Source organism: Sander lucioperca, chromosome 10 (assembly GCF_008315115.2).
Source record: "Sander lucioperca isolate FBNREF2018 chromosome 10, SLUC_FBN_1.2, whole genome shotgun sequence".
Taxonomy (NCBI): Eukaryota; Metazoa; Chordata; class Actinopteri; order Perciformes; family Percidae; genus Sander; species Sander lucioperca.
In genome coordinates, this window is record NC_050182.1 from 37,798,381 (window position 1) to 37,814,611 (window position 16,231).

The 16,231-nt window shown below is 40.5% G+C and overlaps 1 protein-coding gene across 3 annotated transcripts in view; it reads right to left on the reverse strand.

Annotated features, from left to right (window-relative positions):
• Window positions 1–16,231, reverse strand: part of ascc3 (activating signal cointegrator 1 complex subunit 3) — a 208,505-nt gene that overhangs the window by 109,389 nt on the left and 82,885 nt on the right. For all 3 annotated transcript variants that reach the window (XM_031278220.2, XM_031278219.2, XM_031278221.2), the window contains exons 9-10: window positions 13,147–13,350; window positions 7,952–8,092 (exon numbers count right to left, since the gene is read on the reverse strand). In XM_031278220.2, the coding sequence (XP_031134080.1) occupies window positions 7,952–8,092; window positions 13,147–13,350 (345 nt within the window). The remainder of the gene's footprint in view (window positions 1–7,951; window positions 8,093–13,146; window positions 13,351–16,231) is intronic.

A 16,231-nucleotide genomic window follows, 5' to 3' on the forward strand; every position in this document is an offset into this window, starting at 1 on the left:
CACCAGTGACATTTCCTGCAGCATTTACAAGAAAGCTTGCTACGATGATTAGATATTTCTTGAATGTGGATTTTAGGGAGTGGCATTTATCAAGAGAGATTACTTAGAAAAGTGCACATTCAATAAATTCCAGTTTTGTCATACTTTCTAGCTAGCTTCAGCTGCTATCAGTCATGTGAAGATATATAGTTACCCAGTGAAGTCTAATGCAACAAAGGGTCAAAAGCTGTCAGGGCCACGGAGCATCTATTTTAAATGAGATACTTGGATTCAATGCAATTTTGATTTGACTTTGGAGGGACAGACTTTGTACATAGCACAGCGTTGTGAAATAACAAAAGTAATTCAATGTGCAATTATAAGTTTGATAGCACAAATTAAATAATGGGGAATAAGTAAGTAAATTAAATAATTCACGAGCATAAAAGAGTAATATGAGAGCACAATTTCCTTTTCTTTCCTCTTGTGTTTGCTTCTAAAACAAAGAGGTAACAGGACATAATTTGAAATTTCCCTTTACATTATATTCCCTTAACCCATTTTATGTTAATTTAATGAGTGTAGTGGGAGTGATGAGCTCTTTGCTCAGTGGTAGGGTCAGCAAGGATGTGCAGCCTTGCACAACACAGGCCATTACAGACGAGCTAAATTTCAGCACTTAATACTAATTACTAATATTGCTGTGTGTGAGCCTGTCTCACAAGTGGTCAACTAAAAAAGAAAAATTCAGGATCTTTACAGAAGGTGCTCAGTACAACCTGACATTTCAGTAATGACATGTTTTTGACTGGCATTTTGCCTTTACACTTTGTTTTATCCTTTAGTGCTCTTTCTTTGAAACCCAATATTATGAGGACACAATTGGTTGAAACACATCAGCAGCTATTTCAAATTCTCTGCATGTGACTTGACTTTACACACACACACACACACACACACACACACACACACACACACACACACACACATTACACACTCCGCTCGTTCTCCCGTTACAAGGAACTGTCTAGCTGTGAGGCATCCCCTTCTTGGATGTCATTAACTGATATTTCTTCTCTGGACAGAGAAGGAATAGGGCCTGGAAGTCCCAGGATGCCACCCACCCGCACACTGGCATCCACATGGCACCATCCCTCCAAACCCTTTCTGTTTCCATGGTAACTATCGCAGCCATGACGAGAGGACGATGTGGGAGGGAGAGGTAGGTGGGAGAAAGATGGAGTGGGGACGTTAGTGAAAGACATTTACTAGATTGCGATATGTGAACAACTAACGAAACTGTAATGAAAACATTCTCAATGCCGCATTGTCAACCGTGTGTGTGTGTGTGTGTGTGTGTGTGTGTGTGTGTGTGTGTGTGTGTGTCTGTGTCTGTGTGTGTGTGTGTGTGCGGTTGTGGGTGCGTGTGTGTCCTTATGTCCAGTCCAATAACCCAAATATGAGAAAACATTACAGTAACAGTAATTTCAATGATAACAGCTCCTTTCTTCTGTTCAGAGGATGATGTTGGGCATTACAAGGAGTGGGAAAAATAAAACAATACATTTGTAATACAGGAAAATTAAGTCATTGTAGACTGGTAGAAAGGTATAGTAGCCTGTTCAAATATTACTTAAATACAACTACTGAACAGACGAGCCTCTTGTTTCTGCTGGGTTTCAACTCAAACCCATTCTTTTACGTGATAAATTCCTTCCAAGAATTAGTGATTCCGGTCTTTGCAAGAATAAACAGATTTTCATAATTTATGAAACCTTACATTATTTTTCAAATCCCTTCAAGTTTTTCTCAAAAAAGGATTCAACTAAGAAGGCTTGTAAATTTCACCAATCACTGCAGTTTTCTGCTACCTTGTCTCTGAATCACTGGCCACATCTCTGATGTTTGTAAGTGATTTAAAGGGGTCTGGAGTGTTGCTTATTATTTCCTTGTTTAGAGAAAAACAAACTCCGGTGGATTTATGAGGACTATGGTTAACTGCTCCTCAGATCTTTGCAGGGTAAATCCAGACAGAACAAAACAAGTTCCTTCCCGAGGCTATTTTGCAGAGGCACCGTGGCTCCGTCCGCCCGTGACGATTGTGAATGGTTTAAAGAAATACCATTAAACCAGAGCAGGTTTTTCTCCCATCCCAGGATGCTGTGTGGACTAGCCAGACCCTCCTCCGCAGCGCTGTGGAGGAAGGTCTGGCAATGTGAGACTAATCTATTGATAATGTTTGTTTTATTTTTCCGTTCACACTAAAGTGTTGTATAATGACCATGACGAAGGCCGCAAAACCAAACGTGTCTAACAATAGATACGCTCTTGATGCAATACTGCTGTGCGCACACTTTGCAAGTAGTTGAAGTCAAGCCAGAATCCCCACTCTACCATGTACATCAAAAGGGCATGATGAAAGATGTAGTGAGGACTTTGAGGAGAGACAGAAGATACTGTCATCAAGGTTACAGTGCGCGCCATCTCTCTGGCCTGTTAAATATGGACAGTCCTTTCCACTCAGCCACTTTGTGTCAATGTGTCACTAACACAGTCGAATGGAGGGATGAGGGAGAGAAAGTGTTGAAGGTTTAGTGAAAGAGACAGTGGAGTGCTGCAGAGCTGCCGTGAATCTGACTAATCATTCTCTTTGGGAAATCTTTTCACATGACCTGATAGAAATGCAACTTTAATACACCTTTAGATTAGCTGGAATTGGCCTCATTTCTTAGAACTAAACCCCGACTGCTGCCACCACCACCACCCCCTACACGCACCAAACCCGAACCTTTCCTTTTCTCTATTCACAAGTTCCGCAAGGCTTATAAACTTTAACTCTAAGCTGCGCGATCTTTCAAATCCCAACTCTTTTGGATTTAACAGATATGCATGTTTTCCCAACCTTCGCAGTCTGATAGTTCAGTCTTTCAGGCGGGATCTACCAATCTTGGTTTCCCTCTGAGCTGGAGGAGCCAGGTTCTCTCACTAAATATGTGCTCAATCCACAGCTTTCATCGCTCTTTCTTGGGCCTCTTTGTAATAAATCCATCCTATTCCTACAACTGTAAAGTAAACTCTAGCATGCAGGGGTTTCTCTCTGGGAGATCTGAGGTTCCATAAGTCTCCACAATAACTAAAAAAATATACTTCATCTGCTGCTCAGTACTTAATTACCTGAACAACCCAATTGGGTTAGGGTTGGCTCACCATCTCATTGACTGCCTCACTCACCATTGTGCACTGTATGAACATGTTGGATAGTCTTCTTTGTCAACACATAGACTTTAACACTGGCATATCTTTATTTACAAGGCTATTTTGGGTCTACTTCCCTCCTACCTTCTGACCTTCACCAGACTAAATAGTACAATCTTGGGTATCAGGATATTTTCTTGCTGTCTGTTCCAAAAGGTCAGAACTGAACTGGGAAAAAAAGGTTTTTAAGTTTGCTGCTCCCTAGTCTATATTCATGACGTTCCACTTCTGGGATTGCGCCGGTGCCGCCAGAAATACCGCAGGATGTCCCTCTTGTGTCCGACACCCTCCACTTTCTTTGTGTTGGCGTTCTAAACTCTGGTGGATGGACTATGGTTAACTGCTCCTCAGATCTCTGCAGGGTAAATCCAGACAGCTAGCTAGACTATCTGTCCAATCGGAGTTTGCTGTTGCACGACTAAAACAACTTTTGAACGTACACATGGTTCCACCAAAACAAGTTCCTTCCAGAGGCTATTTAGCAGAGGCACTGTGGCTCTGCCTGGTGCTTAGCGCCGCCCAAGGCAATTGTGATTGGTTTAAAGAAATGCCAATAAACCAGAGCACGTTTTTCTCCCATCCAGGAATGCTGTGTGGAAAAGCCAGACCCTCCTCCGCAGCGCTGTGGAGGAAGGTCTGGGAAAGTCAGACTCCTATAACCTAGAACAAGTTACAGAAAGTTACAGAAATGAGCTGGCCTCATTGGTCACTTTTAAGAGGATGTCAAATTATATGTTTTGCCTGATGTATTTATAATTGTGGCTGACCTGGGGAAATATTTTCAGATTCAGTTGTTTTATGTTTTTAATGTTTTTGAGAACTTTGTATGTGCGATTGTACTGCTGCCTTTTTGGCCAGGACAGTCTTGAAAAAGGGATTTTTAATCTCAGAGTTTTTTCCTGGTGAAACAAAGGTTGAATAAATAAAATAAAACTAAGTTGGCTGCACCACCATGCACTTACAGGTGATTGCTCAAATTGGATGCCTGGTGTTGTTCTATGTTTTCTGTTACTGGCTGTCTTACAGGAGAGCAGATTTCAGACACTTGGCAGAGGTGTTAAAAAAACAAAACAAGAGGAGAATAGTTAAGAAAGGATCGGCATATAATTGGCTTTATTTCAGCCGATACAATCCCTTCAAATATGCTGTGATCAGCCGAGATACCGATCCTTCAGATTGGTTCAGGACATCGCTATTGTTCAGTTTGTATTTCATTCAAAGCAGCCGTTTGTCTACTCTTCACATGAAGATAATTAGGTTATAAAAGTCCTGAATACTGTCTAAAATTACGGTCCATAGTACCTCTCTCAGAGACTCATCATCCTCTCATGGGCATGAGCCAAAAAAGGTACTTTAAAGAGAATCATTAAGAGTCGTCTAGTTAGTCTAGTTACAACTAAGATTGGGAATCGTTTAAAAGATTCCAATTGAATCAGGGTTTTTTTGGAATGGTCTGGAAAAGTTAGGTTTTGAATTTGATTCCAACGAAGCTACTTAAAGAAGCACTACCCGTGGTCAACACCACATTACTAGATACGATCAATATGTCCTTATTAACGGGTCACGTACCGCAGTCTTTTAAAGTAGCTGTGATAAAACCTATTCTGAAAAAACCCACCCTCGACCCTGAGGTCTTAGCCAACTATAGACCTATATCTAACCTCCCGTTTCTCTCCAAAATCCTTGAGAAGGTAGTCGCTAATCAATTGTGTGACTTTCTGCATAGAAATAGTCTATTTGAAGACTTTCAGTCAGGATTTAGAATGCATCATAGCACAGAGACGGCACTGGTGAAAATCACTAACGACCTTCTAACTGCTGCTGACAAAGGACTTGTCTCCATACTTGTCTTATTAGATCTTAGTGCTGCATTCGACACTATTGACCATACCATCCTCTTACAGAGACTGGAACATTTAGTTGGCATTAAAGGAATCGCACTAAGCTGGTTTAAGTCCTATTTTTCTGAGCGATCCCAATTTGTTAATATTAACGATAAACCATCCAAATACGCTAAAGTTAGCCATGGCGTTCCTCAAGGCTCAGTGCTTGGACCAATTCTATTCTCTTTATATATGCTTCCTCTAGGCAATATTATTAGGAAACACTCAATTAACTTTCACTGTTACGCAGACGACACCCAATTATATCTGTCAATCAAGCCAGACGAAAGCGGTCAGTTAGCTAAACTTCAAGCGTGCATTAAAGATATAAAATCCTGGATGACCCACAATTTTCTGATGTTGAACTCAAACAAAACGGAAGTTATTGTGCTGGGACCCAAGCACCACCGAACTTCATTATCTAAATATATAGCTACCCTAGATGGTATTGCCCTGGCCTCCAGCACTACTGTCAGAAATCTAGGAGTCATTTTTGACCAGGATCTATCCTTTAACGCCCACTTAAAACAAACCTCAAGAACAGCCTTTTTCCATCTTCGTAACATTGCCAAAATCGATGCTAACGATGCTGAAAAACTAGTCCATGCATTCGTAACTTCCCGGCTGGACTACTGTAATTCTTTACTATCAGGCTGCTCAAATAAGTCCCTCAAGACCCTCCAGCTGATCCAGAATGCTGCAGCACGTGTTCTGACAAGAACTAACAAAAGAGATCACATTTCTCCTGTATTAGCTTCTCTGCATTGGCTTCCTGTAAAATCCAGGATTGAATTTAAAATCCTTCTCCTGACCTACAAAGCACTAAATGGTCAAGCACCATCATACATAGAAGAGCTTTTAGTACCTTATTGTCCCACTAGAGCACTGCGCTCCCAGAACTCAGAGCTACTTGTGGTTCCTAGAGTCTCTAAAAGTAGAATCGGAGCCAGAGCCTTCAGCTACCAGGCCCCTCTCCTGTGGAACCAGCTCCCAACTTGGGTTCGGGGGGCTGACACCGTCGCCACATTTAAGAATAAACTGAAAACCATCATCTTTGATAAAGCTTATAGTTAGGGAGTGAGGAGTTGCAGCATAGTAGAGTAGAGTAGAGGGAGGCAGGAAGTACAAGCCCGTTCCGGCAGGGGAGAGTACGAGCCCGGTCCAGGGCCCCTCTCTTTAGCCTGCCTCTCTTAGTTATACTATTATAACTCTAGACTGCTGTGGGAAGCTCCTTCCAAGGACACAATGAGCCGCTCCCTCTTCTCTCTTTTCACTTGTCTCCTTTTGTGTGCATCTTAGTCCCAGAAATGCCTGTTACTAACCTAGCTCTGGGGAGTTTTCTCCCCGGAGTCCCTTTGTTTCTTCTTCACCCAGAACATCGCCTTGGAATTGGGTGGCACCTACACCGGGGTCCTAGGTGCAGCTGACGCTATGGACTTACTACACCCTGCTACGCTCTGCGTTTCCCCGCAGTGTCCGACTGCGTCCTGCCGCGTCCAACCGCGTCCACCCAGGCTGCTGTGCCACACTACACCCCGTAACGCCCTGCTGTGCCCTACTATGACATGAACTACTATGACTACCATTGTGATCACTGCTTCACTATCTTTATTATGACTATTATTGCCACCATTCACCACTCCCCCAACTGGTGCCGTCAGACACCGCCTACCAAGAGTCTGGGTCTGTCCGAGGTTTCTTCCTAACAAAAAAAGGGAGTTTTTCCTTGCCACTGTCGCTATAGCTACTGCTAATGCTTGCTCTTGAGGCAACCACTGTAATAGTTGGGGCTTCGTAAAGTACAGAGTTTGGTCTAGACCTACTCTATCTGTAAAGTGTCTCGAGATATCTCTTGTTATGATTTGATACTATAAATAAAATTGAATTGAATTGAATTAACTATTCCAAATTTAACATGCATACGTTTTGGTTTCCGTAGCAGCCGCTGTACTTCCAGGCGCTTGTTGTGTTGCAGCCACAGAGCACAGTAAGCGGCGCTCTAGTGTGGCTTTATTTTACGTTGAAAAAGCCCAGTAAAACTGTAAATCACCATTTGTTGATAACTTGTGTCATAACCCTCTGAGCTAAAGTACCTTTGGTTCTAATGTAATGTTTTCCTTTTTCATTGACAATAAGGCTAGAAATGGGGCTTGAGATGCAAGGGAAAAAAACAAAGCAATAACAGAATTGGAAAGATATATAAAGTGACAGAAACCAGTAAGGCTATGAAGAAGAAGAAGAAGAAGAAGAAGAAGAAGAAGAAGAAGAAGAAGAAGAATGCCTTTGGGCCTGGTGCCTTGCTCAAGAGCACCTTGGTAGTGCCCAGGAGGTTAACTGGCACCTCTCCAGCTACCAGTCTACACTCCGTACTTCGGTCTGTACGTGAACCAGTGACCCTCCGGTTACTAACCCAACGCCCTACGGACCAAATAAGGTACAAATAAGGACACCTGAATCCCTTTAAATAACAAGCTTTCAGACAATCCCGTAGTGTTTATAGCAGGCCCTTTTAATGATTTGTTCTCTATTTGAAAGTGTGTATAGTGTGAAAGTAAGTATTTGAACTGTAAATCCATAGTTCACAATTGTGACTGATTGCATTTTGGAGAATAAATAATGGAACCGCTCCAATAAATGTCACAATCCAATCCACTTGGGGGTGCTAGAGAACATACATGTGTAGCAGAGGGCACCCGAAGGAGGGACTGCTTTTTGTACCCTTAGTTTGAACTATTTTTTGGGAGACATAATAAACTTATAGTGTGTGTGTGTGTGTGTGTGTGTGTGTGTGTGTGTGTGTGTGTGTGTGTGTGTGTGTGTGTGTGTGCGCATACCTGTGTTCGTAGGATTTCTCCTTTGGTCAGCTGCATGTCTCCAGTGAGTTCTTTCACAGTGATGCCCAGTGGCTCCAGTCGCTTACTGAAGTAATTAGTCATCTCAGCTGCCAAGGCCTTCATAGGAGCCACATATACAATCTACAGAGAGAGGGAGAGGGACAAAGAGATAAATAGGATAGAGAACAGATAGAGGTAGAGTGGGGAAGGTAAAAGATAGGGATGGGGGTTGGGAATGGAGTGGGGTACAGGAGAGTTGGACTGGAAGGACACTGTGGTGATAAATGAGCAAACAGAGGCCGGATCATTTGTTCCCTGGCAACCAGCACAAATCACAATTTATTGAGAAATATGATGCCAGCCACTTGCATGGGTAAAGTTTAATGGTGATGTATGAAAAAGTGGCTATCGTCACTGGCTGGCACAGTACAACGCTGTGTGTGAGCGTGTGTGTGTAAACCTTCGTGAAAGAGAACAAAGCCTTTTGGAGGTCTGAATTATTTATCTGAGTGTGTGTTACAATTTGACACAATGGGTGTATGAAGACGTACCAATATTTTTAGACTAAGCTGCCAATAGCTGTCTTTTTGTGCATATATTTACTGTTCTATTTTCCCCATTCTTGTTGTATTTCATTTTGACCACTTTCATCTCCTGTTTTTTCAAAATTAAGTATTCATAATAAACTTCTGAAATAACACTCACAATGAAAACTGTCTAACGATTGATTTGAAAGATGAAAAGACAAGACAAAGTCACAATTTCTGACGAAGGAAGGAAGGAAGGAAGGAAGGTAGTCATGGAGGAAGGTAGGTAAGGCTTTCCCAATTATGCTTTACTGGCCTCTGATTTAAGTCATCACTCCACAATATAAACTAAATATTGCATACTTATACTATACACATATATGATATCAGACACTTTCGATATATTGCGATAACGATATTGGGTCGATATATCTTGCAGCCCTAGATATAATATTGCGCAATGTGATATTGCGATAACGATATTGAGTCGATATATCTTGCACCCCTAGATATAATATTCCGCAACATGATATTGCAATAACGATATTGAGTCGATATATCTTGCACCCCTAGCGTACAGGTAGCTGTCCACTGACGATGGTTCATCCTGACTACGTCATCACATGAGCCTCCATCTGGGGCCTATCCCAGTTCTCGATGTTGTGCCTCCATGTCTCCTCAGGCATGTGACCTGGAAATCTATCTCAGCGCTCCATCTCAAGGAGCGAGGAGGCTCACCGGAGGAGCTATAAGCGAGGATACATTGGGCCCCACCTGCAATTACATCCGCGGATCGAGTTGGTTGGATCACAAATATAAACATTCTGATTAATAGCGGATGATTTGCAGGTGGGTGAAATAACACATCATTAAGGAAATTATTAATTACATTCTCTAAAATGTGAACATAGAGAGCAGAGCAGCTGCAGACAGGCACGAGGAACAGTGCAGTGTCACTCCATTGATTATTTCTGAAGCTAAAAGTTTAGTTCTGTTTCCCCTGTCAAGTTTAGAACTACAGTTCTTAGTTTTTCTGCTTAAATGAAATTCCATGCTTTTTGGTCCAAATGGCATACCCAAATAAAAAGTGGTACAGCTCCCGTATACTTTGACACTCCGGGGTGTGCTTGATATCATTGGAAAGGTAACACTCTCAAGTTTTTTTTTTACAAGTGTCTAGGGTTGTGCTGGCTGACATCACGATGGACAGCCACCATTGTGATGCTACGCGCCCCACCCTGGCAGACACACACTAAGCCTAGTCGCGGGCGCTGGACGGGAAATTGACAGGTGCGTCGGTCTTAAAACTAGCAAAGACACTTGCGTCGGGCTTTGCGCTGTGCTGCGCAGGGTGCAAGATGGGCCCCTTAAGTGGAAGCTACTTTTTTCCCCTCTATCTGCTCTACTCGCGCTACCTGCTAGTAACGTTGGACACAGCGGTCTCAAGAGAGGAGACGTAAAACACCGCAAATGAGCCGGTATTCGTGCTAGGCTAAATGCTAACCCCAGCAGACCAGCGCTCCCTACTGTTTTCACAGCACATTTCTGCTACCTGGACCATAAACTGGACAATTTTTTTTTTCAGAATTTCATTCCTCTTTGTATATAGATGGATGACAACAAAGTCTCTCATCTAATAGTTTAGCCTTGAATTAGCTGCAGCCCTGAGCCTTTGGACTAGCCTCGTGAGACCGTCCTGATCTCGCGAGCTCCAGTTTTCCACTCGCAGATCAGTCTGGCATCTTGAGACAGAGAAAATTTGGAGCTATTCGCCAAACAACCACCAATCAGCGTTGGTTTTGAGGCGGGTTTAGGTGGCGATAGACAGATGGTTTATCCAATCAGCTAACCAGTATTTTCAGACAGCAGTAGCCCTAATTCTGTTAGCCGCTCGCTAATGCTTTTTTCTCTTGGATCCTGCTTTTGGAATATGGACCGGGAACCTTTTATTCGTAAATTCTCGTTACACAAACGGCAAATATCCTTTACCGACATGTTGCTTGCTTGCTGAGCTAACAAGCTATGCTTTGCCTGCAGCAGCAGGGGCTTGTGGTTGTATTTTCATACGCTTCGTTGATCTGATTGGTTGATTTGGCCCGTCTATCACCAACATAGGTGGTGATAGACAGATGGTTTATCCAATCAGCTAACCAGTATTTTCGCCCCTTCCCAAAAGTTCTCCAACGGTAAGTTCCCAGATGGATATGCCGAGCAATTGCGAAGCAATCCATCTGGCGGAGTCAGGTTACCTTTGGCCGTGATTGGCAGAAATTTCTCCGGAGGGATGTGCACATGCATCTGCATTTGCCAATACACAGCCAATAGGAACGCTTTCTCTGTCTCTGAAACAATCTGTGATTGGCCAAAGTCTTCCTTGACGGGCTAGATTTTCTAAAGCCTGAAAACAGAGACAAGGATGAGATGTAGAAGTCTAGTTTTCTCTCCGCTCCAATTTCAATATGCTGAAATATTTTTATGGAATGTTTGCCCAACAACGCCAAAAATGAACTGCCTACCCAAGCTTTAAATGACAAAAACGCTGCACAAATCAGCAAAACAGACGAAGCCTCTTGGAGGTAAACCTAATCAAGTAAATCTAGCTGTCCTTGACTTCAAACTATCAGAAAGCTCCCATTTAAATGCTGCATGAATTCCCAGCATCTAAAGCTCCAAGGATCAGATCTGAATCTCTGCATGGGGTGTGTGAGTCTCAGCAAGGAGCCTGCTTAATCTCCATGAGGCATGTTGAGAGACTCTGGGCTGTGAGTGACACTGGAAATATTAAGCAGTTATCGCAGACATTCTTAGACATTACAGAAATTCTTTTGACTGTGACTCTGACTGACTATATGTAATATTACAGTCAGTCCACGTAAAAAGACATCCTACAAACAACCAGTGCAATATGTAGAGCTGGGTGATATGGAGAAAACCAAATATCCCGATATTTTTGACCAAATACGGTCAATGTCAATATCACGGCGACATTGTAGGGTTGACTATCGGTGCTTTCACAAAATATTTACACAATGAGAGTTTTGATAAATAATCACCAATAGTGTAGATACAATGACTGAAATGGGTTAAGGCATATAATAGAACAGCTAGAACAGTCTGGTAAGTTCAGAATTTTTACTGTAATGCAGCCTTTAAAACCAGTAAAAGACAACACTTGTGTCATATCACGATACCCACAATTTTAAGACGATATCTAGCCTCATATATCGATGACGATGTAATATTGATATATTGCCCAGCCCCGGTGATATGTAATCAAACTTTTGTTCTTCCTTGTCTTAATACTAGATAGAGTAGGACATGAATTGGAGTAGTATTTTTGTATTATTTATAATGGTCTGTTTGATTTATCATGTTTGACTGTGATTTAGATGTGGTAGGACCTGATAAGCCTGGGGCTTCTAGCTATCGAACGGTTTTAGGGTTATGTTGAAATCTTTATTTATTTTTTTGTATACACTGTGTTTTTTTTTGTTATTCATTTATACATTATATATACTGTGTATATATATATATATATATATATATATAGTTTTTTTTTTCTCATATATTCGTTCTAAGTAATGATTTTATTCATTCCTTCATTCATTCAAACTGCATCATATCCCCTGGGGCTGAACAATTTAGGGGACAAAATCTAACTGTAGGCGTGGTAGAGCGTGCGCACATATGCAGAGGCTCAGTCCTCGACGCAGCAGCTGCAGGTTCGACTCTGACCTGCAGCCTTTTGCTGCATGACATTCCCTTCTCTCTCCCCTCTGTCTAAGCTGTCCTGTCATAATTAAGGCCTAAAAATGCCACAAAAAAAAAAAATCTTAAAAAAAAAAGGTATTAGGATTACACAATCTGTGCTATGTAAGATTGTAAGATTATTCCAGCATTTATCTTGTAAAAAACAGTAAATATAACAGTGAAAAGAGAAATAAAATATGTTAAAGCAGATGTTACAACAAACATTTTAACTTAAATGATTCATATTCGGATATAATGGAAGATATGCAATAACGTTACTGAATATCGAGATAACGATATCACTCGCGATACATAAACAGATATTATAATGTACTCAGTTCTGCATTTCTGCTGCTTTCAGTATTCTTCTACAATACAGCAAATTACTTGTTGAATTTAAAACAAATACAAGGAAATCATTTCAAACATTATTTTATGGACAAACTGAACATTATATTGAATCTGAAAGGCACCACTAAAAAAAAAGAATGACAGTTACATTTTAAAGTGCCGTTGTCTACCAATACTTTCTTTCAACTAACACAAAAAAAATCAGTTTTGTGTCTATTGTGATATGTCAAAGCCTTTCACGATGTGTCCCCGAGGGGACATTTTTCTTGGGCATAGTGCTACAATCTGTTGCTTCACAACACCAACATGTCACAGAAAAACCATTCTAAAATTGACATAAAATCAACATAAAAACATAAGGTCAACGAAGCATCGTAGGACATAAAAGAAGAAGGACACATATGACTGTACAGACAATACCACATCTTAAATAGTAGCTGTAATAATTAAAGTGCAAAGTGCAAAAAGTGCTGGTGTATTTATTGCACTTTTGCTCTGTTGTGCTAAGATTTAGTGTTGGGAGTTCAGCAGCTGGATAGATTGTGTGTTTGTGTGTTGGTGTCAGACCTTGAATTCGTCCTTCTTGATGACGCCCCCGGGCTGCAGGTGCTGGTGGATCTCGTGGAGCACGGTCAGCATGGCGATGTTGGTCTTGCCAGCGCCAGTCGGAGCGCAGATGAGCAGGTTCTCATTGGTGTTATAGGCTGTCTCGAACACGATGGACTGGATCCTGTTCAGACGCTTCATTCCCTTGAACACCAGCTGGCCGATCTGAGCAAGCGAGGGAAGGAAAGGATGAAGGATTAACACATTATTACAATATACTCATCATACACACATCTGTAATAAATAAAAAGACAGATAGCGCAGCAACATTGTATAATAAAAACTGTCCAATAACTCAATATAGTAAAAAACTTAAATATGCATGGATCACAAAGGCAGTGGTGTAGTCTACGTGATATGCAGGTATACGCAGCATACCCACTAAGAAAGCTCCAGGATTTCCATATACCCACTTAAAAATGCCCAATGGCACGCAACAACATACTTTCCATTATAATTTTGATATATTTTGAATTGTCATCTGTGGTTTTTTTCTTTGCATAGGCTAAATAAAGGTATTTCCATCGTAAATTGATGCATAAAAGTGTGTCAGAATGAAGGAAATGAAGTCTATGACACCCCGCACCCAAGGCATATATACAGTATGTAAACTTAGCACAAAAAGTAAGGAAATTTGTGTTTGGTAGATTATTTCTCTGTGGTAACAGTGCTTTTTGGCATTAAATCTTATACCGTTGGAAAGCCTGTTTAGTTCCCTTTCAAATGGTGCCCCATTTGTAAGGAACATGCATTTGTGGAATGAGCAGCAGCGCTGAGTATGTGGGTTGCGCCCATGAAAAATTTGCCAATGCCAAACAGCTTTTTCTGCCATTGACTTGTTTGGTGTTTGGTGGATTGGATGATTGAAGTTTGAAGAAACAAGACATATTGGCAATTTAACAAATTGAAATAATTTCACAAACAAGAGCCTCAGTAGCGTGTGGAAGAACCATACACAGCCACAACAGCCTGGCACCTCCTCCTCATGCTGGTCACCAGCCTGGTCACACACTGCTGTGGGATGGCATCCCATTCTTCAACCACCATTTGTTGCAAGTCAGCCAACGTGGTTGTGTTGGTCACTCTGGCACGAACAGCCCGCCCAAGTTGATATCACAAGTGTTCAATGGGGTTGAGGTCAGGACTGCTGGCAGGCCATTCCATCCTCTCCACTCCCACATTCTGGAGGTAGTCTCCGATAAACCCCGCCTTGTGGGGGTGAGCGTTGTCATCTTGGAGGATAGAGCTCGGTCTCAGACTGTGGAGATATGGGATTGCCACTGGTGGCAGAATCTCATCTCTATATCTCTCTGCATTGAGATTGCCTCCAATGATGACAAGCCTTGTTTTTCCAGTGAGGGAGATGCCGCCCCACACCATCACTCTGCCTCCACCAATGGCAGAGAAGATTTGGCAAATTTTTCATGGGCACAACCCACATACTCAGCGGTGCTGCTCATCCCACAAATGCATGTTCCTTACAAATGGGGCACCATTTCAAAGGGAACTAAACAGGCTTTCCAATGGTATAAGATGTATTGCCAAAAAGCATTGTTACCACAGAGAAATAATCTTCCAAACACAAATTTCCTTACTTTTTGTGCTAGGTTTATATATATATATATATATATATATAGGCCCATAGATATACAGTGCAGTATACCCACTACAATACAAAATAATAAATACGTTAGCTAATATTATAAGGACTAGCAAAAAAGAATACTAATACAAATATATTAGAAAAGAATAAAAACATTACTAAAGAAATATGGAGCATATTGAACAATGTTATAAAAAATGAGTCTGGACAAATACATTAGCCTAAATACTTTGTGGATAACGAAAAGGAAGAGTATAATATGGATGTTGTGGCCAACAGTTTTAATACGTTTTTTGTGAATGTTGGTCCTGACCTAGTGGGAAAAGTATATTTTTGAGACTAAAATATATCAATATGTATTTTGGGTAAAATAAATGAATAAGCAAGAAAGTATAATACACAATCCATAATAATATATGAGACATAAATTGTATTGTGTAAGGGAATTGGTAAGTAAAGTTAAATATTGGAGTTTAAAAAAAGAAAAGAAAAATTATGAATTTGTTAAATAGTGTTTTGTTAAGATGTATAGATCTATGTTATCTATATTATTATTTTCTGAATGACCTAATTTTCTGTTTTCTTTTACATGTTCAAAATACATTTCAAAGAAAGAAAGAAAGAAAATATCACGTAATAATTAAGGCTTTCATCAGTAATATATATTGCCTTTATTTTGTATGGAAGCTTTACAGTGCACATTTAAATACAAAGAAATGAAGAAAAACACAATACATACTCCTTTATGTATTTTCTTTGTATAGGAGGATATAAGTTTTCATAATGCTCTAATGCCAATACTTTGGATTTTTTTTTTTTTTTAAATAAAATCAACTTTTTTTTGTATTGACACTTTCCTTAAAAGAAAATCAGCTCTGTTCCACTTCTTTATGAAAACTAATGACAATGCATTTATTAGTTTTGGTCGAGGTTTCCCCCATTTGATGAACAATGAAAAGCAATATGCAGGTCTTGCTTTTATTTTCTTGAGTCTGAATTATTTTGACAGTTGGAAAATTTAAAGAAAAGAAAGAAAGTAAAGAAAAACGGCTTACTAATGAACTGTTTTTTAAATTTAATTTCACCGATGTTGCACGGACCGCTACAGAAAATCATTCCTACCACAGGCAATAACACTTTGTAACACTTCATCACTGAGTGTTAGATAAGACACAATACATCACAATACTGCACTAAGTCCAACTTGCACAAACATAGGTTTTACTTACATCTTTATAAATACTATTTAAGTAGTTGTATATTTTTATTCCCAACTTGTATATACGTTTGTACATATTCTCCACTTTGTATTTTTTTAATCTTCATTTTTTTAATAGTTGTTCTTGTATTCTATCCTATTTATTATTTCTTGCATATTCTGTATGTGTGCTGTGTGTCTGATATTTTGCTGCTGTAGCACAATCATTTATCTATCTATCTATC